Below are 23741 nucleotides of genomic sequence, written 5' to 3'. Positions count from 1 at the left end.
CAGGTACTACTGTGTGTGTAGGGATGTTTGACCTCCGAGGTCTCGGACATACCAGTACTACGAGTAGTATGAGAGCTGGAGCTTTGACCCTCGGGTTGTTGACTCTACCCGTGCCGGTGCACAAAGTCCTTTTACATCGCCACCACCCTATAGCTAACTTACTTACTAAGTAGTACGTGAGCTGGGTATGCTTTTTTCTATTTGGGAGTTTTTTTGAGGTGCTCTCAAGCAATTGATTTGTAGTCTGTCGAGTAGAACTCTACCTCTTGCCTTCAGTTGCGGTTATGTACCAGCAAGACCACGCGGGTGTTTTTATATGTCTCGAAATTTGTTATGTATGATAGATCCAGGTGTATCCCATGGTTGGCTATTGGGACTGAACGCAAATCAATGAAGTGCAGAGATTGGAAAATCAACCATGTACAACTGTAGTGCCTTCACACTCTCGGGAATTCTAAGTCCCGAGCCGGGGGACAAAAGGAGGGGGGTTTCGGCTGCCTCAGGCTGCCATCGCACATCATAAACTCCGGCACCGGCGCCCGCCTTTTCCCCCTCGGACTCTTCCATCTACAGTACAACATCCGTCCATTTGTTTCTCAACAATACTTGTTGTTGTCGTTGTCGTCACCTATCATGTCCACCCCCGGAGAATCGCCCCCCGCCCCTTCTTGCACCAAGCCGCATAGAGCCCTATCTTGTGTGCTTTGTCAGCAACGCAAGATTAGATGCGATCGCAAGACGCCCTGTGCCAACTGCCTTCGCGCGGGCGCTGACTGTGTGCTGGCCACGCGCCAGCGACGTCGACGCTTCGCCGAGCGCGACCTGTTGGAGCGTCTCCGTCATTATGAGGGCCTGCTACGCGACAATAACATTCCATTTCAGCCGTTACATCCTTCGCCGGATGACCCGACAACACCCGGTGAGAGGGAGCCAGGCTCATGCAGATCCGAACTAGAACGACCATCGGATGCGAAGCCCAAAGCAGTGTAGGGCCCTCCAACACTGCCAAGCAGAAGCAAATTCATAGTGCAGCTAGCTCATATCCTATATAGAAATCTGTGGCATGCCATGAATCAGAGGGTAATGCAACTCGTGGATTGAGATCGGGATGACTGGACTGATGTGCCTCCAGGCAGCAGATGCAAGGGACCCTGACCCTGACCATGAGACAATCCATGGTGGTCTCAGCCAGGATGTGAATCAGGGGGTGATTACGACTGTCTGGAACCGGATGTATCAGCGCGAACCGAATGATTATCTCTTGCTCGGCCCCATAGCGACCGACATGGATCTTGCAGCCGCGCACCCAGACCAGGCTCAAATCTTTCGACTTTGGCAGACATATCTGGATAACGTTGACCCGTTGCTCAAGGTCACCCACACGCCCACCTTACAGTCCCGCATCATCGACGCCGCGGCTGATTTAGCTCGGGTTCCTCCGGCACTGGAGGCACTGATGTTCAGTATCTACTGCATGGCTCTGCTGAGTTGCACGGATGAGGACTGCCGGAGGGTGCTGGGCGCTACTCGCAAAGAGAAACTAGATAGCTACCAGCTTGCTTGCCAACAGGCGCTCCGACGCTGTGATGTTTTTCGATCACCCGATCGCGACAGTTTGACGGCGCTGTTTCTCTACCTGGTCGGTGCATAAGATCATTTCTCAGTTCTGGAAATACTGACGTCAAAAAGGTGTCTATACGTCAAGATACGGACCCCCGGTCGTTATCCTCCATGTTAGCGGTGGCTATCCGCATCGCGCGCCGGATGTGCTTACATCAAGAAGCGGCCAACGCTCGCTACCCGGCGTTGGAAGGAGAGATGCGCCGCCGGTTGTGGTGGTCTCTCATTCTGTTCGATAGCCGCATTTGCGAGACGTTTGACTATCGAACAGCCCCATTAGAACCAACCTGGGACTGTCGGCCGCCAGTCAACATACACGACTTTGACCTCCGACCCGAGATGAAGGCAATGCCTGCCGCACACGACCGGCCGACCGAGGCGATCTTCACCGTGGCTCGGAGTGAGATTGCAGACTTTATCCGTCATAGTCCCTTTCACCTTGATCTCACGAATCCACTCCTCCATCGCATGGTGGACACATCACAGCATCCGAGCGACTTGGTCGAGTTCGAGAATACTATGGAGCGAAAGTATCTCGCCTACTGTAGCGTCGATAGTCCTCTGCAGTACATGATCCTCTGGACGGCACGTGGGACATTGGCCAAGAACTACCTACTCGAATCTTATACCCAACAGGCGAAAGCCCGGAAAGAGCCGACAGAATCTGCGCTGGACAAGGCTCTAACACATGCCCTCACTGTCCTCGACTCGGACACCCGACTGATGGCCTCCCCACTCACCGTGGGGTATCGGTGGTTCCTGCTTATGTACTTCCCGCTCCCCGCCTACATACACATTCTCCAAGATCTGCGGAGACGACCGGCGAAACAAACCGATGCACTCTGGGAAGCAATGAGTGACAACTACGAAGCGCGCAAAGTGGGTAGCGGAGCGAACGAGTCGCCTATCTTTGTAGTCATCGCACGCCTCGTTCTTCAAACCTGGGAAACGCGGGAGGCAGCATTGCCTGACGGGACTCTACAGCCACCACGAATGGTGGTGGATATTCGCAGAAAGATCCTTGAAATGCAAGTCTCCTTCCCCGGTGGCAGTCATCCGGACACGCTGAATACCGGTGCCATAGCAGCTGGAGGCACGCAGGGATTCCCGCCTCAACTGAATGCGAACATGAGCCCTGGGGCTCACGGTGTCGCGGGCGAACCCGAGATTCTGGGTTCCACCCGGGCAGAAGCCATCGACTACGCTTCTTTACTCGGGTTCAATCAGATAGACATCGATCCTAACCAAGTGTACTTGTCTCCGATGGACTGGATCTTTGCGCAGCCATGAAGTCCAATGCAGAAGCGGCGATGGCCTGCGCTGACAGCCGTACAAAATGGCCCTCCTCAAATGGGTTAGCGGGAATACGAGCTCCGCCGGCCACGCCTCGGAAATCATTATATAAGGATGCTCATCCCGCGCACTGGGGCAAGCTACGCCTTGGTCAATTATCCCATCACCAAGGTACTTACTATTAGCTGCAACATGTCTCAGCAACATGCACCTTCCAATCAACACGCACTGCGTCTCCTACAGCAAGAGGCAATGCGGCGAGCACAGGCAGCTCAAGTGCAATCGGCCTCAAGAATGCAGCGACCGGCCTTTGGACTCACCATGAGTGCTGGCTACTACAATGATCTTCCCATCAGCTCTCCCACGGATCGCACCTGCATTGACCCCACGCCACCCCCAAGCACCCCCTTCGACCACCTCTGTCGGGATGGTCCTCTCCCAGCCCTCCAGGAGGCACTGTCCACAGATCCCTTGAGCCCAGCCTTTCTGCATCGAGCCCTTACTCACGCTCTCCGGGCAGGCAATCTCGAAACAGCCGGGTATCTCATCACGAGCGGAGCCCCGATCCTTCAACGCACCCCGATCAGCATCTTCGACGGTCCAGAAGACCGGCGCCTTCCACTGTTTGATCTTCTCAGCCGCCGCGGATGGCACCCCCACGCCCACCGTCCCGTAGACCGGATCGTATTGAGTCGGGTGGTCAAGGATGCCCCTGTGCTGGAATGGTTTCTTGCCCACGGGTTCAATTCAAACGACGTGGGTCCGACCATGGGAGCACAAGGGCTGACTCCCCTCGAACTGGCCGCCAGCTACGGGAATCTCGAAACCGTCCGCCTGCTTCTCGACGCGGGCGCAAATATCCAAGAGGGCGCCCCGCTACACTGCGCGGCAGGCAGATGTCCCTCTGGCTGGAATCCACATGTTTACCCAGACCACAAGATACAGAACGAAGACTCCGACCGGGCTCAGATCCCAGTCATGGAGTTGCTGCTTGAGCGCGGAGCGAACGTGAACGCAGCGGAGGAGACACAGCACATGACGCATCGGTATGCCATTGTCTATGCGGTTGTGGCGGGTGCAAGACACCGGGTGCGGTGGCTGCTGGCGAACGGGGCAGATCCGGACTTGAGAGGGCCATTTGGAAGTGCGCGGGAGAATGCGCAGAGAACTGGGAGGCAGGACTTGGTCGAGTTGATGGACTCAGGGGTATCCAAGTGAATACAGGAGGGGGTCGCTCCTGAGGATGCTGAATAATAGGCTGCTTACCAGTACATGCTTACCTGCTGCTCAGCTAGCCTTGCTTCGCTCGGAAGACAGCAAACTCCGAGCGATGATGTACTACCCAGACACAGACAATACAGCCTATCGGGGTCAAAATCCAGCTGCTCAAGACAGTCCTGCAATCTGACTCAGCGAATAATGGCAGTCCTAGATCCTGTGCAATCCTCCGCAAGGCAAGAAAGACAAAGGATCTTAGAGGTTGAGCGAGGCCTTGGCCCACATGACGTATTGCATATATGAAGAGAGGCCACCACGGTGTCACCAAACCTCAATATACCCAGAATCTGTGCGCTTGATTGCATACCTTAAGAGAAGCCCACGCTATGACTGACGATCTCGCGAGGCAACGACTGCAGAAACTCGCTGGGTTCTTCGCAAACAATCCATCCATCCAATATGTCACCCCGTCCTCGCCCAAGTATGCAGAGCTGTGCGCGGCATATGTGTCTCTGCCCGACCTAAATCCCCTTGCCATCGCTCGTCCATCTACCGTGGAGGCCGCGGTTTCTGTGGTGTCCTTTGTGGTGGCTAACGACATCCCATTCACAGTCCGATCGGGAGGCCACGACTCCTTCGGGCGATTCTTCTGAAATAGGGCGGTCGCGGTCGACATGCGTCTCATTAACAACGTCGAAATTGACCAGGAGTTCTCGACCGCGCGGATCGGCGAAGGCATCCTCGGGGGAGATATGATCCGTGCGCTGCAGAAGCATGGGCTGACCGCCGCAGTTGGGACGATCTCCTCGGTCGGATACGCCGGCTGGGCGATGTGTGGTGGCTATGGACCGTACAGCTCTAAATTTGGGATGGGAGTCGATTAGATCCTGGGTGCTAAAGTCATCAACGCCAAGGGGGAGCTGGTGGACGCCGATGCGGAGCTACTTAGGGCCCTCCGTGGCGCGGGGCGAGCATTCGGGGTTGTCCTCGTCGAGCTCACAATTCCGGCACCGCCTTGATCAAGTATGTCTTGATCCGCACATCCCTATCTGGCGACTCTGACCATCTGCAGACCCTCGACGGCGCCATTGCATTCCAGTCCGATAATCTCCCTGCAGTCATCCGACAGTACAATTCGGGCTACCAGGCCTTAAGTGCCGAAGGGATTCCTGCAGAGCTCACTCTGCAACAGAGTATCCTCAACCTCCCCCACGGTAAGACATTGGTTGTCCTGTTCGTGTGGGCGTCCTCGGACATCGAGACTGGACAATCATGGGCCGAGAAGATTTGCGCTCTGGCTCCGGTGACTCACTACGCCGTCCAACCAACAACGCCCCTTACCTATCTGACCGACACAGATTGAATGGTCCCGTCCCATACGCGTGGGCGTGTGCGGACGATCAGCCTGAAGCGATTGAGCGAAGAGGTTTTAGACGTGATCTCCACCGGCGTCCTGAAGATGCCGACGGATCCGCATATCTTCGTCGCCATGCATGAGCTTCGGACCGGCACCCTGTCGGCCCAGGGTCACTTTGACTCGGTATTTGCGGCCATGGAAGGCCAATTTGTGTTCGAGATTATTGGGACTGCGCAGCGCGAAGAGAATCTGGACCTTGCGACTGCGTGGGGGCAGGACTTCTGGAATGAGCAGAGCCGCACCGACCAGGAGAATGTTCTCCCGCCGACGTATCTATCATTGACGGCTCCGGAGGAGGTGCAGATGCCGCGAGTATCCGGGGAAAATCTTCAGTGGTTGGTGGAGATGAAAGACAGATACGATCCACGAGGGGTGTTTTCGGCGGCCACGGCGAGGTTCTTAGCCGTCTGTTCAACCTGGGCCTGGCTCCTTGCTCTCCTTATTCTCTACATTTTGCTCACCGTGATAGTGCTGGTGAGAAATAAACCAACGATGCGCACGGGAAGGTCAGCATGGGAGTAGAAGCAATCAGAGAACAATGCCCCATCGCAGCCAGCTCAATTGATAATGTTGTAGATATTGAACTATGCTGGGAACTATGTGGAAGTGGAAAGTACAGTACAGTACGGCGGCTAACTATTGGATGGGAATGCCGGATCCCCAAGCACCGGTGCAAGGTTGAGTCAGGTCGAAGATGCATCCCAAGCTTACCTACTAGGTAGTAGTTCCTTCCCCTCACTTATTCTATCTCACGTCAGATGTCCATATCTTCCAGGGCGCTTACTGTGTGTGTGTGTGTGTGTGTGTGTGTGTGTGTGCATTGTACTGTACCGAACATACGATCACCGTCCGCCGTCTTTTCAAGAGTTGACATCCACCAGATAGAAGTTTACCCTAACGAAGTCTCATATTCGCGATTCAACATGTCCCGGAAGTATCATCCAAAGGTCAAACAAACAGCGTCGACCTCCACCTTCACAGCACCATCCGAGCGGACCTTGCGCTGCGCTGCGTTGCTGCCAGATGGCAAGGAATGCTCGCGTACGATAAAAAAGCCCGAGCATCAATATTGCCGACCCCATCATCAGGAGTACAAGAATCTTCATAGCGAGTACAAACGGCTGGAAGAGGAGTATAATGCCTTTTTGTTGGGAGATACACACGCCTCGGCTGCAGCAGTCACAGAGAAGATTGCACGTGGGAGACGGGTCATCACATTAAGGGACGAGGTTAACCGGCGGTTCTTCAGTGTCAGCGAGGGCAACAGAAACCACGTTCGATGGATCCTGAAGTTGAAAAGGGAGGTCGATACTTTGGAGGAGAAATCCAAGATGGGGTCGGATAGGGCCGGTGGTGGGGGTGAGCCAGCGCAAGAAGCTCATAGTGGGCCAGCAGGCAATTCTACGGAAAGTGAGATCCCACGTGGGAAATCCATTTATCGCTCGCTCTTCTCACCGGACGTACCGATGTCTGATCTAGACCATCTGCCGGATGATAGCCCGGTAAGAGTCCTGAAGACCGCCCTTGCCCTGGTTACCGATGGATCGAGGCAACAACTGTATAGCATCGTCCCTTCGCTGGATGACTCATCCCCGGTGATCAAAGATGACGAGAACGGGGATCCACGGACGCCCGACGTCGGCGATAAAGTGGTCAGGTTTCTCCTGCGTGAATTGATTCTCTGGAAAGCAGACACGGAAGTTCTTACTCTGGCGTCCAAAATTGACAACATTGATACGTTTCTGCGACAGGTGCCCTGGGAGATTCAGAACTATATCAAATTCTTTGAAACTCTAGGCCGTGAGGACACCCTGCATTTGCTTCGCAATGCCGTCTGCGATTGCCTGCTTCCTCCGGATTCATCGGCAGTCAGAATCCTAGGCGAACGGATCTGCACTGACAATGAAACAAGAAGGATGACCGTTGAAACCTGGGACGTATTATATCAGTATTTCCCTGATTATGCAGATTACACAACCGTCGATTTCTTCTGTTTCAGATTCGAAGACGTCCTTCTCATCAGAAGACTCATAGCACTGCAGAGATACTCCCCACAGTGGTATGGAGGCGCATGCGAGAACACCCCTTGCCTGTTTTTCTTGGGTTTATACCGGTCACTAGAGGCTACCAGGACCCTCTTATCTCTCTCACTGAGAAGGATGGAGTTATAACCGCAACCCAGATTCGTTGCTATCTGGTCGGGAGAATGAGCAAACATGACGCCATAACAGCGAAGCTCGTGCAAGACCTCCTTAGACGCGTCGCCCACTACATTGTGGTGGTTTACGAGACCAGTGGCGATGGGTGTGGACCTTCAAAAGTCACTCACCAAACCGACGTGCTAGACGACAATCTCTGGGTCAAGCGCAACCGGTCGGCCGACACACATGCGCGTCTGGACCAGACTGGCTGGAGCGTCGAATGGTCGTTAGAAAACATCCGCAATGATGTACGATTCGTGCAATCCCACTTAGAACGCAACATGGTTAAGGACTACGTCGAGATCTTGATCATCGACAGACATTCAGGGCGCACGTTTAGTCTACACAGCCTTGTGAGCGATGCGTTGACTATGCTTCTGCATGATCCAAGCGAAGAAGAGATCATGAGAAGCGCCGTTCGCAAGTCAATTCCCGAAGCCGAACAAACACGGTGGATAGATGCCTGCTCGTCGGCCGGTGCATCTACCGAAGATAGAGACGTCGGCGACGTCCACTATGAAGGCGCCCGAGTTCGAGCATGGGACGTGCAGCAGGAACAGCCAAACCTGATTCGTGGCGCGCTGGAGCTTGTGCCCTCACTGCGAGGCCGCCGGCTGATTTGCAAAATCCTAGATCAGATGGAGGCCAGCGGAGTAATCAGCCGAATCACAGAACCACACAAGACCTACTCCAGACCTATTCTCCTGCATGGCACCGACGGCCTGGAAGACCTCTACTTCCACTATGACTTTGGTTCAGTTGATGAGAATGCTCTCGCACTAGGGCCCCTGGGCACTGCTACAGCACCCGACTCACTAAGCCAATTCGCTCGCGCGTTCCAGGCGGCGCACCCAGGCGCGATCTTTGCCAAAGGAAGGGTCAACGTTCACTACTGCGCGTGGCCAATGCCTGCGGTTTTCCCGACTCGATTGGGTGTTCCTACTTTCCGCACAAGTGAGGGCTATCTATATCGGTGGAATGTTCTTCCATTCGACTTCCCCCTCTCCCAGCGCGTGTGGCAGGGTTTCGTTAATCATACCATCAACAAGGTATTCCCGTTTGCGCAGTGCGTGGGGACAACACTCCTTGTGGCTGCTACCAGTCCGGAAGAAGCGAACAAGAATCTTGCGTTGGTGACCGGGGCGACAAAACGGAAGGGATTGAACCTCACTATTCCACATATATCGAGGTGGACTGGGGATATTGACTGTTTGGCATTGTCAGCATTATGGGCTGGGATATCTCCAGTCCTGCAGTAGTAAAGGACGACAGGTGCACTAGGAGTGGAACAAGAATACTGTTCGGTGAGGGTATTTTCTACAAGCCCTGGTCGATTCCAAGCTTACGGCTGTAGATGCCTCGCGTACCTACTCATAATTAATGATTAACATGGTGAGACACACTTCAAGATCACGAGTCTAGACTACCCAAGCGTGGGGAAGCCCTGACTTCGGCGGCGGGGATCAACCACGTGGCCGATGCGCTCGATTACACTAATGACGACATCGTCTGGATTATCGACACGAACTACCAGGGAATCTTTCATACCGCCACGGCTGCGGGGCGGCAGATGCGGGCCCATCGCACCCCGCGGATCGATTCCGCTGGTGGCCAGGATGGGCGGGTTGACCGCTAACAAGGGGATGAACTCGTCCATCTGTAAGTACTCCAAGGCGGCGGATGTGGATGCTGATAGGAATGGTGGGGTCAGGGTGAATACCCCCTGTCCGAGGCATGTGGTCACTCCCATGGCGCAGATGGGAATCGACCAGGACCCTACTACGAAGGAGGTCTGGGAGGCGGAGAATATGACGGGGAGTTTGGGGCGGCCGGATGATCTTCGTGGGCTGGCGTTGCTGCTGATGAGTGAGGGCAGTAGGTTTATAACTGGGGCGACGGTGGTTTATGATGTGGGGGGGGGCATACCGCCTGGTAGGGGTGTCTTTGGGTGGGAGAGGTGTCATTGTGGGCAGGCTATTAGGCCTTCTTCTGGGGAGAAGAGAAGTGCTCTGGTGCGTGAGTTTGGAAGGCGATGGTCGTTACAAGTGTGTAGTGTAGTCGGACTTCGGTTGGGTTTGAAGCGAGCACCATGACAAGCGATGTGTGCATATTCATGACTTGGACGAGGTATAAAGTATTATCCAATTTTCTTTCCAACGATTCAATACAAGTACTTCGTGATTTTACCTCTAGTCGCACAACCCTACTTCAACTCCTCCATCTCCCCATAGGTACCCTCCCCTTCCGATGACCGCAACGCCTTCCCCGGCGGACACAGATGAAACACCGCCTGCACCACAAACATGGGTACCGCGTCAAAGCAATAGATATACGCCTCGTGCGTGGCCAAGAACCCGCCCGCACCCTGCGCCGCCTCGATCACCCGGTACACACACCGCAGGATGATCAGCGCTGCTGCCACGAAGCAGAAGTAGAGCAGCGTGCGCCAGTGCGTTCGTCTGCGGAAGAGCATCATCTTGCGCAACCGCATTTCGAAGATCACAGCCGTGAGGAAGAAGAGTCCAAAGGAGAGGAGCTGGATGATCAACCCGACGATCAGGACCTTTTGGCCGGTTTGGGCTGTGGAGGTCGAGCACATCATTGACCCGCCGCCGAGCTGGGTCAGGAAGGAGAGGGTGTCGCCGAGGACGAAGATCTTGGTTACTTTGGTGGGAGCGATGATCGACAAGGCGGGTTGGTGGACGAGGAGGACAATGCGGCCGTAGAGCATGTAGATCGAGGCGGCGTAGAGGGAGGGCGGGAGGAGAATGCAGATATATTGGATGATGTAAGGGGTGAGTTTGTCTGGGGATTGGGCGGAGATGATCCGGGTGATGTACCCGATGGTCATCACTGCGAGTGTATTAGTATCGATTGCAGGGAAGGTGGGTGTTGAAGAGGCAATGGGGACGTACTGATGGCGCCGACGATGAAGACGAGGAAGAAACGGGCGCGATATTTCCAGGTCTGGTAGCAGTGCAGAAGACTGCTGCCCCCGAAGAGCAAGGCTGCCACGACTGCTGCTCCTACGCTGGGGTCGAAGCCGTAGATGTTCGTACTTGCAACCATGTTTGGAAAGAATAACTTAATGAAGGAAAGACCAAACGAGTGACTATGGCGTTGGAGGGCGATGATGACCGTGGAGCAACGATCAGCCAGCCACACAGCTCATGAGTTCTTATATTCTAGACAATGTCGTCCTTGCTGCCCACGCATTCTACCCCCTATACTCCCACTCAAAGATCCGGAACAGATTGACTCCTTTCATCCATCAACCTTCCATTCGACATAATTTATGCTTGGGATGCCCTCACAGCGAGAACGAGAACGAGAGCGAGAACGAGAACGACAGCGGGGCCGAGCTATAAATAGCCCTCGGTACATAAAAGTCCTCGTCAGCCATCACAACTTGGCCTTCGCCGAAAATCGGTAGACAACATCCCCGAAGCTCCCCCCAGGGAAAACATAAAGCCACTTGAAATCCTCATCACTATCGTTCATGACCGAGTGCTCTGCATCTCCGGGGATAAACACGGCCGTGCCCTTGGCGATCTGGTGGGGCTGCCCGTCGATCGTCACCGTAGCGCGACCTTCGAGCACGTAGTAAAGCTCTGCTTGCGTGTGACGGTGGGCGCAGAGGTGGCCTGTCTGCGGAGGACAGACGGCAATTCCAGCACAGAGATCGCTCGTTGGGGTGGTGGGGTGGGTGAAGAGAGTGCGCCAGGTGAGATGGCCGTGCGAGGGGTCGGGGAAGGATTCTGGGGCTTGGGAGGCAATCGCTTCAAGGGAGAGAATGACTGGTTTGGTCTTGGAGGGTGGCATACTGATGGTACTCTTATTCCCTTTCTAAATATGCCATCACCCCTGCTGGAATGCGATCGGCCTTATATGAGGGCAGTCGATCTATGCGATGATGCAATCTCGTGGTAAGAAGAGTGCCTTTTTAGGTATAATTATGCGGAGATGAGGGGGTGAGGGGATCAGGGGTTATCAGCTGCAGAGATAGCTTTGCACTTGCGTTTCACCAGTTCATTTCAACTAGATACGAGGGATTTCCTCACTGTTTTGGGCATCTGCAACTCCTCCAGAAAGGGATCAGACTCAAATATCCCCACATCCAGCCAGACCTGAACATTAATCATGAATAACCCCACCACAGGCTTGCACCAACCCTATCAACCAGACATCGCAACCAGGACATTGGGAACCGAAGCAAACGAGCGTTTGTCCTATGCGACCGTCAGGTTACGATTTCCCATCGGGATCTCGGAAGGGCAAGGGCAACTCACATTCTTATCGCGACACGCCCAATCCGCCCGCATCCGCTGCGACACGAAACACTGCAACTGCCATGTCGACTTCTCTAGCCAAATCTCTCGGGCGGCGGCCGCGAGTTCGCGCGCACTGACGGCAGAGGGCTCTTCACCGGCCAGCGTCTCATGCTGACGGATGATTTCGTGCAGCTCGCGCACGATGACCGCGCAGCCGTTGCCCTTGGCCAGATCCGCCGACTCCTTGGGGCTGGCGATGCCCGTCAGCAGCTCGGCCGACGTAAAGCTGGCGGCAGACAGCGAATCCAGGTCCAGGGCGATCAGCAACGGGCACAGGTGCACAACGAAGAAGATGAAGTAGGCGCGCTCGAGAAGGTCGGGCACGGGCATGTCGTGGTTGCTCATGCGTGGGTCGATCTCGATCCCCGTCGTGCGCGTAAAGTGCGCGCCGTTGAAGCGCGTGCCGCTCATATCCCGCGAGCTGAACCCCACGATCTGGCCGGTGCTGCGCGAGAACCGCACGAGGGAGTTCTGGCCGTGCGCGTCCAGCAGGAGGCCGTTGCGGAAGAGAGGGGTGAGGAAGCAGCGGAAGTACACGCGGGTGTAGCTGCGAAATTCAGTTAGGGCTTGCTTGGATAGGCATGAGGCGGGACTATGGGCACTCACTCGCGCAGGAAGTTGAGCCGATCGGCCAAGCTTGTCAGCTCAAAAGCCGACTCGGCCACACAGCCCTGCTTTCCGATCTCTGCGGGCTCAATTAAAGCCCCGGTGACTGCGTAACCCACGTCTGCGTCGACTGGGGGCCGCGAGCTGTGGTAAGGATCCCATCGGACCATACATGCCAGGTGATCGCCCAGTGCATTGGCGCATGTTACCTCAGGGAGAATCTCGAGCGGAATATCTTGCAAACCGCAGACGCGGGCTGAATCGAGCATGCCGGCAGTCCAGTAGCGCACGGCGTTATAGGCAGAGCGGTGGTTGATAGTGCGGATGTTATCCCCAATGAAAATGGAGAGCGAGAGCTTGATGCCTAGGCCCGGGAGGGAGGGAATTGTCATGCTCCGCGTCGACGCCTGCGCCAGGGCCTTGATTCTCTGAGGCAGCAGCCGGAGCTTGCCCTCGGCCTCGGGTCGCGAAAGCAGGAACCGGACTTGGAATTCGTGTACTGGCAGCACGACCTCGTTAGGGAGAGCCGCGGTTCGGGGGTCTACGCCGGCGGCCTTGAGCAAGGGCGCTAGCTCCTGCTCCAGGGGACCGTAGGAGTCGATGAGATCGCGTTGCACCGCCATAAAGGCGATCTCGGCTTGTTTGAAGTCGAAGCCACTCGTGGGCTGTGTCTTGGGATCCACCGGCATGCGGCATTTGTGAAGAGGGTTGATGTTCGCTTCCACGATAGACTGTTCCCAGGTGATGAAGCTCGAGTCCCGAGTAGGGCATGGCCGGTTCTCTGCGTAGGCGTCAGCCAGATACTGGGTGGAACAGCGAAGTTGCGTCTCGAAGATGCTGGTAAGACGAATATCCCATCCCGTCCAGCGACAGAGGATGTTGACGAGGAAGTCTGATGCGACGTTGTCGTTGATGTCGGTCCACAGTGCTGACTCGTCCGCTTTTTGCTGATAGCACCATCGGCCGAACGTAAGGTCGGACTCGGTCACCAAGCCAGGTACAATACGCCCGTTGAAATCAATCTCTTGAACACGGAAGGGGGTGGTGCCCGAGAATATGAATCTTTCCTTTGGGTATTTATTCTCTGTGAATGGGGTAACATGGTAGAGGCCTTCATCCGGATGGTAGAGGACGCGAGCCAGCCGTTCGTTGGCAACCAAGGCCACGGTGCGCCCGAGGGAACCTCGTTGAGCGGACAATGTCGATTGCTCCATGGTGTTGATTTGTGATGATGGTGCTAAAAAGCATCCAAGCCTACCCAGACACTCCAACATTTATTTCCTTTGGCCTGGCTGGGCTTCTAAGTGATCCCCCGCAATCCCGCAATCCCGCAATCCATCATCCGCCAATCCTGTCTTGCTCCCGTCCACAGCAGCCTAGCCCTAATGCTGCGAACACAGCCCTCACGAGCTATCTTGAGAGACTGGAAAAGAGCTGCTCTGCACTATACATGTTGTACATGATTGGAATGCTCCGAATCAACGAGTCACTCCACAAGAGCTGAGGTTCTTCGTCACACTTACACCTCATCCCAGCACTAACCGATTTGGGATACCAAAAGCCCGGTAGAGCCGGAGATGAATTTAGTTTCTGTGGAGCTGATCGAACATTTCAATCTAGCAAAATAGCAAATTTGTGTGATTTGAGACTCGATGCTTTCCAACATTCCGAGCCTTTATACTATCCTACGATTCTCTTCCGAGGTATGATTCTCACACGTTTGAAAAAAGGCGCTCTGTGCAACGAATGCGCGGTGGAAGCAGGTACTGTTGATTTTCCAGATTTGCTACGACTTATAGCAGCGATCTCTACAGAGGACCACTTAAATATACCAGGGGTGGGAATCTCGTCTTCTAGACAGACGTGTTGCTTGTAAATTTTGAGATACATTGCAAATGTCAAAAAGGGTATAGAATAAGCATAATTGCGGAAAGATATCGTTGTGATCACGAAATCACAGTTTCGCCTTGGGTTCGGCTTCAGTGAAAGGGACATACACTTGCTGCGGTCGCCAGAGCCTAATTGGAGCAACTAGCAGACCATTAGCTTAATACTGCCCAGAACGGAGTTAGAAATGAAGCAGAAAAACATACCCTGAGTCTCGCGCCAATGGGCCAGTCCACCTGGCACACGTGAAAGACCAACGATGGCAGCAAACATGTTCGTCTCGAAGCCCCTGTAGTGCTATTAGCATGACAAAGCTGGCCTGGACAGGGCGGGTGGCTCACATGGCAGTGTACAGGAAACAACCCTTCAGATCGGCGTTCGCCTTCACGTTCCGCTCGACAAAGTACTGATCCTCGTTTGCCTGACGATCCACAGCCATGGCAATGCGGAGAATCGGGTTGGCGTCGATCGCATCCTTGTGCTCGTTCATCAGCTCCTCGATCAGCGACAGGCGCGGGTCGCGCGTCTTGTACACGCGGTGGCCGTAGCCGAACAGCCGCGTCTTCGAGGTCTTGACCCCCTCAATGAATTCAGGCACATTCTCCGCGGAGCCGATCATCTCCAGCATTTCGTAGGCAAGGTCGATCGCCCCGCCATGCAGGGGCCCCATCCCCGAGCCGATTCCGGCGATGATGCCGGAGATAGGGTCAGCCAGGGAGGAGCCCGCGTGCAGGAGGGCGGCCGTCGAGTTGGTCATCTCGTGGTCCGCGTACAGAATCCACAGCTTGTCCAGGCACTTTTCGACCCGTGGGTCGGTGATCCCCATCATCCAAAGGAGGTTGCCGATCAGGGAGCGGTGGGGCTGTGGCGGAGTAAACTTCTTGCCCTGCTTGTGGCAGTAAATCAGAGCGACGGTGGTGGCGTAGTAGGCGATGGTGCGGACGATCATCTCGTCGGCGACGGGGAGGTTGCCGTGGAACATAGGCTTGATCTGGCGATGGGAGGCGCGGACGAGGTCATCGGAGGCGGCGAAGGCGCTCAGTCCGGCCATCAGCATCGTGAAGGTTTCGGCTTCGGGACTTGGAAGGCAGGACATGAGTGCAATTGATCGAGGGGAGGTTGTCAAAAGGGAGCTTACGGGAATGCAGCAATCACATCCACCACAGACTGGGGAGGCACAGCCTGCTTGGCGACAGCCGCGCGGAAGTCAATCTTTTGCTTGGCCGAGGGCAGAGAGCCCCAGATGAGAAGGTGCATGACATCTTCGTATACGTAGTCGTGGAACAATTGCTGAATGGGGACTTCACGGTAGCGGATGATCCCACGCGTGCCATCTCTAGGAGCATAATGCCAGTCAGCCACAGGACAAGCCCTAACGGCCCGGGGCAAGCATGGGCACCTACACCAGTGTCACGCTGGACTTCATGCACGCAATGTTGGCGAATCCATTGTCCAGGATCCGCAAGGACCGCGGCGCATGAAGATCCACATCGCTGCTGTTCTTCGTAGGCTCGGGGGATTGGATCTTGCTCAGATCGGAGGCGTGGATGTAATTGCCGGGGTGAATGGGGACTTCGATGCTTGCGCCCGATCGAGAGTCGAGAACTTGCAGATGAGCAGGTTCCAGAGGAAGCGAACCTTCCACTACTTGATGGAGCTGGGTAGTCATTATGATGTGTGGAGGGCTAATGTGATGTTGAGTATCTACACTCCAATGGTGGTGTTTGGGTATATAATCTCTCATGATGCTTTTGCCTGATCTTACTGATCGATGAAGCGCAGTCCGGCAATCCAACAATCCCGCAATCCCTCCACACAATCTATTCGGCTAGAGCACCGCCCACAGTCCAGCAATCCTTTGATCCCTCAGCCTTTCAATTATGCGCCTGTGATTGGCACCGTAAGCCGTTGTTGTCAGAGTCATATCTGTTGGTTCATCTGCATAACCACCTTCCGACCCTCCGTGAAGGCCACTGCTGCTGAGCACTGACGGTCGCAATTCTGGTCCAATTCTGGTCTAACTTCCACTCAGTCACCATGCAGGACAAGAAAGAGTTGCGCATTCTCACCCCAGTGGGGATGCTGGGATATGGCTTCAGTGAGCCATTGTTTTGGCAAGCCGTCGACACCGGGGTGGATGCGATTGTGTTGGACAGCGGATCCACGGATGGCGGACCATCACGACTGGCTTTGGGATCTACGACATTTCCGACCGAGCGATATGCTCGTGATTTGGCCATTCTGATCGCGGCTTGTCATTTCCACCGCGTGCCCGTCATCATCAGCTCGGCGGGGGGCAACGGGGAAGACGACGCGGTCGACATGTTTGTCGACATCATCACCCATATCATCGCTGAGAAGCACTATCGCCCGCTAAAGGTGGTCACCATCAAATCCGGAATTTCGAAAGTAATGGTCTCGCAAAAGGTACAGACCGATCAGATTGTCCCGTGTGGCGCTGCGCCTCCCTTGCAGGAAGAACACCTGGACCAGGCCCGGTTGCTTGTCGCGCAGATGGGGCCCGAGCCCTATGTGAAGGCGATGCAGGAGCATCCGGATTTCGACATCATCATCGGAGGACGCTCGTACGATCCAGCCCCTTACGTCGCGGTTTGTCTGTATCACGGCTTCACGGATCTGGGGGTCATCTACCACATGGGCAAAATCATGGAATGTGGGGCCTCGTGCGCCACGCCCAAGTCCCCCGAGGCCCTGGCGGTCATTCGCAAGGATCCCTCGTGCTTTGAGATCACCCCGCTCAAGCCCAGTGCGCGCTGCACGAAGAACTCGGTCGCTGCGCACGCGCTGTACGAGAACGCTCGTCCCGATATCCTCCATGGACCGGGAGGTGCTTTGCTCTTGGCCGATGCGTCCTACGAAGAACTGGCTGATGGCCGAACCGTGCGAGTGTCGGGGGCCCAATTCCAGAAATCGGACCCGTACATGGTCAAGCTGGAAGGGGCGCGAGTCAGTGGGTATCATGGCATTGTCATTGGGGCCGTTCGCGACCCAGTATTGATTCATCAGATTGACTACTTCACCTCAGAGGTGGTCAAGGCGATGCACGAGAAGCTGGAGTTTGACTTTGACTGCCGGATGCATGTCTACGGCAAGGACGGAGTCATGGGAGCTCTCGAACGAGATCGATCCACCATCCCCAAGGAGGTAGCCATCATCGCCCATCTCCACGCCCAGACCCAGTCGCAGACGACTGAAGCTTGTAAATTGGCTCGAACCTATCTGGTTCACGGACCCTACCCTTACCAAGCGGCCACGGGCGGCAATCTCGCCATGCCCATCAACCCTAGCAATTTGACCCTGGGACCGGCTTGTGAGTTCTGCGTCTACCACCTCATGCAGGTGGACGATCCGACTTCCCACTTTCCGATCGCTGCACAATGGACGCCAGGATTGGCGGAGGACCAGGGACAATTGGCAGTGCACCCGAGAGACAATTTGCAGCGGAAGAATGGAAGGAAACTCAAGGATCGCCCGATGCCCCCCTGCGAGCTGGGCTCCAGGGATATTTTCCTCCAACCGCCCCCTTCCCCAGGCCATCGCTACCTCGGCGACATTGCCTCGGTGGTGCGGAGTAAGAACGCCGGTCCGTTCGAGCTAACCTTTGACGTCCTGTTTCGCGATCTCAGCGCGCTCGAGAAGGTTCGCGCGACAGACGTGCTCAATGCCGACACCATCGCTCGTCTGTACCAAATCCCGGCGGAAGAGGTCCTGGTGTGCATGTACTGGCCCTCCGCCTGTGCTTTCAAGGCGACGATCAAGCGACCCATCGTGTGTGGAACTTTCGGGGAGACGGACACCCATGGGTCGCAGCAGCATGTTCCGTTGTTGTATTTGGAGGTTCCTTGGGTAGGGTAAGCGTACATCTATGTCAATAATGAGAATGATCTTTGCTACTATTTCTTTTTCTCAAAACGACTTGTTGAACCCGTTTTGGTGTGCTACTTCTACTAGATAACCTCACTGGAAGTTGAGCTAGGTACCTCTAAATCATCAAGTTTGCAATGGTGCAACCTGGACTGATACTTTACTCGAATGCACTTCCAGCTACCAGATCGCCTTCACACTTAACGCGGGTAATAACACTTCCCAAGCGACAAGATGTTTCCAACCAAAGCCAAAAGTAAAACCAGTCGATCACATTTGGAACAGGGAATCAAGAATAGCTAAGTACATAAAACGGTCACGCCTCAATCGGATCCCAAAAGACAAACGACCTCGCCTCGATGGACCGCCTCGTCGGCGCATCTTCCGGAGTGTCATTATCCCAGAACGCTCCATGCGGCACGACCTTGGTCACATCGGTATCGAAAGAGCTGAACACCAACGCCTCATCGACGTCCAGGTCACTGGCAAAGTAGTACTCGTAGCGCGGATCGAACTTCAGCACCGTGTCGTGGTCCTTGCCCCCGGTCTCCGCCTCGGAGGGGTCATTGATGGTGTACAAGCGTTCCATGTGTGTGTCATAATGCCAGTCCTCGATCTTCTCGTGGTTAATCAGTAGCAGCGGCCACTGCTTGACGGCCTGGTCGATGGACCGCCACACATTGACGGAGGCCCAGCGCCGGTGGGTGCGCACGAGGCGCTCGGCCTCCTCAGCACCGACGACGTTCTGCAGCCGCAAGAACCCGTTGTCCAGGTCGCGGTCGACGTGCGCCACAGCCAGAGAGCTCCCCTTGGACTTGGCGGCGAAGACGTTCTTTGCATTCAGGTTCTGCTGGCGCACGCGGAACCCGAACGGGATCACTGTTGCGGCGCCGGTGACCTCGGTGACGAGTTTCTGGACTTCTGGGTAGTACTGCGCTTCAATCGTGAATTTGCCTTCCTCGGTGTCGGCGGCGGCGAGGAACTGCTCTGGGCGGATGGAGGTGGTGTGGCGGACAACCTGGTAGCCTTTGCTGGCGTGGGTGGGCTGCGGCGACACTGAGCGGAGGTCCGTCACGGTGATATCGATTTCTTTCGGAGGTTTGATGTTGGTCGAGCCGTTGGCGTGGTCGATGTAGGCGTTTTCCCCGTCGCGAGTGCCATTCCACATGCCCACCTTGCCGGTGGTGTTGCGCGCGACAAGAGTGCCTGGCATAATGATTGAACAAAGTTCGTTTGGGTGAATTGGGGTTACAATGAAGTTGGATAGTCGATGTGAGACAGCTACGAATTACGCTGCAGAGTATGGTGGATATAGTGCTATCCACGACGACCATATTCTTGGAGATGCAGGAAGGAGAGGAATCGTGGATTCGGGGATGGATGGATCAATGGATGGATGGATTGCGGGATTGCGGGATGGCCGGATCAGTCCGGGGCTGGCCTTACTTGGCTTCATCGTCTGACATGCAGGACGGTGTTTGCCGCTGATGACTTATCCCATGTGTCTTGGCGCAAGTATTGTGAGAAGAATCATTCCCTTGTTCATCGGCATTAACAAGGCGAGATAAGTCTTAAGCCCGTAGTTCTAGGTGTACGTGCTCTAGCCACACTGAGTCTGGCAACAGCCAACGTGATACCTGCCTTGAAGTACAATATAAGGCTATTGATTACTTCGTTGAGTAAGAGCAAAAGTGCAAGGCGCTGCAAAATGCAATCTGCTTGATTGACTGAAGATGTGTAGTACATGTACGAAACATGACAGTGCCGTTGGTCTCTAGGGTTCGGATTTGCTCACATGAATTGACTGCCACGACTGGAACCCCGTAACTCGTAGTTGTCATCCGAGTCCTGCATTCTTTGTACACGCAACAGAGCGGTAGTAAGAAGAGATACCTCAAGCGACAAGAAATGCCCGAACATTGTCATGCCCTATGCCACGACCATACACCGGCCTTTTCAAGGCTTCCTCTGGAGCTTCATACTATTCACCCCCCTGAACCCAAGCTTTGGCAGAGACGAGTCAGGGTCCAGGCAGCCACAAAGCACAGATCTTGGCCGGATTGATATACTTACTTTCCTTGGTACGTGCTCAGCATACTCTTTCACTGGCTACTCACAGGCTGGAGCTCATGCTCGGTAATGTTTGTCACGTCTCAAGTCAATCTTGATTTCATCTCTGCCTAAATCCCCGGCTGATCGACAGGATCCGATGCTCAACGTCGGTCTACTCGAGGTGCAGTACACTGCATGAGATCTATGCCACGAGCGCACCATGCAGTTCAGCCCTATGTGCTGTCGATCGACACTTAAAGCGTTGTTCTCCACTGGCGATCTTCATGTCAGGCACTGCCCTTGTGACGTGAACAAGCTTGATTGTCATCACTGAGATTGGACTTTTCAAGCTATATGGTCGCGAATATATCGGCCGTACGTCTTAAATGTGTAAATAGTTACGGCGAGCACTCTAGTATATCGAAGCGGTGACCATCAAAACATACCTACATGGTAACGAAAAGCCTGATACTCTGTGCGCTTGACAGAGTACCGGACTTGTTTATCCCTGCGAGACGGTCAATATCTGAAAAATTATCAGTCCTTCCTGCGTACAATCTCAAACCTGTCTTGAGGGAGTGAACAGGACTATTCGGAAACCGTACCTCACGCTCTCTCCTCACCGCCGACCATACCATAAATTGTGCCTTCGACTATAATTGCTAGTCTCAGAGCATAGGTAAAATCGACGGGCGCATTGGGCTAAAAATGAGTTTATCGGGTCTTGTCCATAGAAAGCCCAAGCGGCCAAGATCCGGGTGGCGATGTCGGCCAAGCTTCATGCGGCGTTATGGGGCATGCGGGGCCACTGCCCAATGATGTTGCTGAAGCACGATTCATGAACCGTGATTGACTTTAGCCCCCAACATCCCTCGTGGGACCGAAAATCCAACATGAATCAGATCGAATAGACGGTGTAGGTTGTCTCGGCCGGGTAATCGACAAAGTGGACACTGCACAGCGCTGATAGCGGGTCAAACCGACGTATACACCACCTAATAACTCGACATTCAGCAAAAGGGGAAGCAACACGCTTGGCACGATCAATTCTCGCTCAGCTGTATTCAGTAGAAACTAGACTACCTGGGGAGCCAACCGCCTTCAGATGGAGAGCTCCACATGGCTACAACAATAGTGCGGTGGGACTGCTGCACGGCCTGGCCCTGTCTAGTGTACCAGTCCACATGGCCGTTTGTCATGAACCTTGTTTACGAGGCTGATTTTGCCTTGAGCGAAAATGTAGGTCTAGGAGGCTAAAGATGAAAAGGAGACCGACTATCCCCGAATGCTGAGATAAATCTGGTTTCGCATGGGCGAATCTGATAAGCTATTGCGAGGGAATTAGTTAGTCGCCCGCGTAGGGATACTATTGCGAGTGATGGAATACAGAATGATTCAACATGTTCCATCAGCTCCTTCGCACTGTACTGGACGCAACAATCATTTGTATAAATTCGTAAAAGAATTAGTCTCTATCTCTATCATATATTGTCTTGGGGTATATCATAGTGCCGGTCCAACATCCCATGGTCCGGACTCGGGTCAAGCCACCCGTAACCTTCACTTTTCCTCCCACTCTTCTCTTTCCATGCGCCCCCCGCTAGGTTATAATCCGTACCAACTCTGGGTTGCTCAAAACCGCAAGTCGGCTGGGTCGTGGTCGACCGTTGGAGTATCGGCGGATGCGGTTACAGCTTTGACGAGCCAGGTGCGTATCCCGCGCGGAGCTCCGGGTGAAGACTGCTGCGCACAAGGGGCATGTGAAATTGCTGGTGGTCTTGGATTTCTCCTTCTGGTGTCGGATGAGGTTGCTTTTGGAGGAGAAGTGTCGGCCATTACAGCCATGATCCCAGCACTGAAAATTCTTGGGAGGTTGTTGTGGCTTTGGTTTCGGTGTGGTAGTATTAAGCATTTCGGCTAGTTGGTTTGCGTCCTGTTGGTAGAAGTCCGCCATGAGGTGGGGGTCAATGTCGCCGTATGGTTGGTCCTGGTCCTGTGGTTGCTCTGAGCTGTTGCGAGCAAGTCAGAAAATGCGCGCTGAGGGACGGGGTGCTGCTGGTTGACTCACTTTAAAGTTATGACCGGCAGGTCGGCGGCTTGGTCAAGGTTGAACACCAGGCTCTCCTCACTCGAGATGCTCTCCAGCCCTTCCACGGATGAGCTCTCATCCCAAGCAAACTCGGGAACCATATCGTCATAATGCAGGGTATCCATGAGGTCAGGGAAATCGGTCGGTTGACCGTAGGTGTGGAATGGGCTTGATAACGGTTCCATTGTGTCTTGCAAGTGCGTGTGTCTGCGGATCTGTATGAGTACATGGGTAGGAATGGCATGCTAACAACTCAATTTATATTCCAGCTGCATGCTTCGCTCCACCTACACGTGGGAAGTGTTCGGGCATTGGAGTTGCTGCGGGCAGAATGCACAAACCAATGCAGAATCCACTGAGGGGGTCATCAATGCCAACCAAGCGACGAAGCAAACCCCGCTCTTTAGCCTGAGTCCACCGATACCTACTAAGTGCAATCTCACCCCTCCCCTCCAAGCCTCATGGGGCATGCTCACACTCATACAGGTAAGGTAGTGAGAGAGAAAGGTGTAGAATGGAGGGAACATAATATCAGCTTGCCAGTGGTTCAGGGCTTCTAGACCGCGGAAGGATCCCGGACTGGCTGGCGGAGATAAAACCTACCTGATCACCAATCACACCCGTCCGATTAATCTCCCGGCCCGTTCCCTCTAAGTGCTCTACCAGTGCTGATAATTACTTTACTATCCACTTACTTTCCACTTCCTTAACTCAAAACACCTCTTTGCGGGTAGTTATACCTTAACATGCCTCCAGTGTTGTGTAGGAAGCATGATCTTCTGCTGGAACCATCCGAGAACAATGGGGGGCTAACCACATTATGCAGTCACACCCATTTCCTGCGACATAGGGTTGAGGATTCGACCGAGTCGGACTGACTGCCAGAATGCCGCCTAGCCAAAAATAGAAGGATCATCCTTTTGGAAACCACCATGCAGCCTTCCTCGTATTTTCTTGGGCTATATCAGTCTATACTAAGATTCCCCCTTGGTCTGATACCAAAACGGAAGCTTAAGTCTGAACTTGAACATATCTTCACAGTGAAGGTGGGGGGAAAGACGAAGGTGGTTAGGCGCTCCACTTCTATAGCACCCACAAGCTATCGCCTTCCCAGCTGCAAAAGGTTGAAACTGAACTTGAAA

At 54.4% G+C, this 23741-nt stretch overlaps 12 protein-coding genes across 12 annotated transcripts; 6 read left to right on the top strand and 6 right to left on the bottom strand.

Annotated features, from left to right (window-relative positions):
* Positions 1-633: 633 nt before the first annotated feature.
* BO82DRAFT_421394 (uncharacterized protein) lies at positions 634-3235 on the top strand (the record flags this gene model as incomplete). The annotated part of the gene is made up of 3 exons (XM_025640160.1): positions 634-984; positions 1133-1639; positions 1690-3235. 3 exons carry the CDS (start codon positions 634-636, stop codon positions 2908-2910), a joined length of 2079 nt encoding a protein of 692 aa, XP_025488800.1. The 3' UTR covers positions 2911-3235.
* Positions 3236-3249: 14 nt separating this feature from the next.
* Positions 3250-4098, top strand: BO82DRAFT_242340 (ankyrin repeat domain-containing protein; the record flags this gene model as incomplete). The annotated part of the gene is made up of 1 exon (XM_025630800.1): positions 3250-4098. A coding segment is annotated over one exon (849 nt), but the record flags the coding sequence as incomplete, so codon positions are not given.
* Positions 4099-4517: 419 nt separating this feature from the next.
* Positions 4518-5494, top strand: BO82DRAFT_405041 (uncharacterized protein; the record flags this gene model as incomplete). Its single annotated transcript, XM_025639464.1, has 4 exons — positions 4518-4742; positions 4839-4981; positions 5046-5154; positions 5204-5494. The coding sequence occupies 4 exons, from the start codon at positions 4518-4520 to the stop codon at positions 5492-5494; spliced, it is 768 nt and encodes a 255-aa protein (XP_025488798.1).
* A 977-nt stretch (positions 5495-6471) lies between these two features.
* BO82DRAFT_377056 (uncharacterized protein) lies at positions 6472-9008 on the top strand (the record flags this gene model as incomplete). The annotated part of the gene is made up of 2 exons (XM_025637560.1): positions 6472-7604; positions 7670-9008. 2 exons carry the CDS (start codon positions 6472-6474, stop codon positions 9006-9008), a joined length of 2472 nt encoding a protein of 823 aa, XP_025488797.1.
* Positions 9009-9118: 110 nt separating this feature from the next.
* On the top strand, positions 9119-9764 carry BO82DRAFT_152964 (uncharacterized protein; the record flags this gene model as incomplete). The annotated part of the gene is made up of 1 exon (XM_025630185.1): positions 9119-9764. A coding segment is annotated over exon 1 (537 nt), but the record flags the coding sequence as incomplete, so codon positions are not given.
* A 188-nt stretch (positions 9765-9952) lies between these two features.
* On the bottom strand, positions 9953-10899 carry BO82DRAFT_421380 (RTA1 domain-containing protein; the record flags this gene model as incomplete). The annotated part of the gene is made up of 2 exons (XM_025640159.1): positions 10665-10899; positions 9953-10602 (listed from the first exon to the last, which is right to left on the bottom strand). The coding sequence occupies exons 1-2, from the start codon at positions 10816-10818 to the stop codon at positions 9953-9955; spliced, it is 804 nt and encodes a 267-aa protein (XP_025488795.1). The 5' UTR covers positions 10819-10899.
* A 111-nt stretch (positions 10900-11010) lies between these two features.
* BO82DRAFT_421378 (RmlC-like cupin) lies at positions 11011-11580 on the bottom strand. Its single transcript, XM_025640158.1, has one exon. It carries the CDS (start codon positions 11569-11571, stop codon positions 11152-11154), a length of 420 nt encoding a protein of 139 aa, XP_025488794.1. The 5' UTR covers positions 11572-11580; the 3' UTR covers positions 11011-11151.
* A 271-nt stretch (positions 11581-11851) lies between these two features.
* On the bottom strand, positions 11852-13900 carry BO82DRAFT_434831 (uncharacterized protein; the record flags this gene model as incomplete). The annotated part of the gene is made up of 3 exons (XM_025640972.1): positions 11852-11978; positions 12039-12627; positions 12687-13900. 3 exons carry the CDS (start codon positions 13898-13900, stop codon positions 11925-11927), a joined length of 1857 nt encoding a protein of 618 aa, XP_025488793.1. The 3' UTR covers positions 11852-11924.
* Positions 13901-14612: 712 nt separating this feature from the next.
* BO82DRAFT_421373 (putative citrate synthase) lies at positions 14613-16242 on the bottom strand (the record flags this gene model as incomplete). Its single annotated transcript, XM_025640157.1, has 5 exons — positions 14613-14717; positions 14780-14862; positions 14915-15652; positions 15712-15909; positions 15977-16242. 5 exons carry the CDS (start codon positions 16240-16242, stop codon positions 14641-14643), a joined length of 1362 nt encoding a protein of 453 aa, XP_025488792.1. The 3' UTR covers positions 14613-14640.
* Positions 16243-16610: 368 nt separating this feature from the next.
* BO82DRAFT_385720 (uncharacterized protein) lies at positions 16611-18449 on the top strand (the record flags this gene model as incomplete). The annotated part of the gene is made up of 1 exon (XM_025638198.1): positions 16611-18449. The coding sequence occupies one exon, from the start codon at positions 16611-16613 to the stop codon at positions 18447-18449; it is 1839 nt and encodes a 612-aa protein (XP_025488791.1).
* Positions 18450-18687: 238 nt separating this feature from the next.
* Positions 18688-19788, bottom strand: BO82DRAFT_357151 (uncharacterized protein). The gene has a single exon (XM_025635938.1). The coding sequence runs from the start codon at positions 19669-19671 to the stop codon at positions 18775-18777; it is 897 nt and encodes a 298-aa protein (XP_025488790.1). The 5' UTR covers positions 19672-19788; the 3' UTR covers positions 18688-18774.
* Positions 19789-22200: 2412 nt separating this feature from the next.
* Positions 22201-22368, bottom strand: BO82DRAFT_249724 (uncharacterized protein; the record flags this gene model as incomplete). Its single annotated transcript, XM_025630864.1, has 1 exon — positions 22201-22368. A coding segment is annotated over one exon (168 nt), but the record flags the coding sequence as incomplete, so codon positions are not given.
* Between the last annotated feature and the right edge of the window lie 1373 nt (positions 22369-23741).

Source organism: Aspergillus uvarum (assembly GCF_003184745.1).
Source record: "Aspergillus uvarum CBS 121591 unplaced genomic scaffold BO82scaffold_54, whole genome shotgun sequence".
NCBI lineage: Eukaryota > Fungi > Ascomycota > Eurotiomycetes > Eurotiales > Aspergillaceae > Aspergillus > Aspergillus uvarum.
Note: the sequence above shows the minus strand (reverse complement) of the source record. Positions and strands in the feature narration are given on the sequence as shown.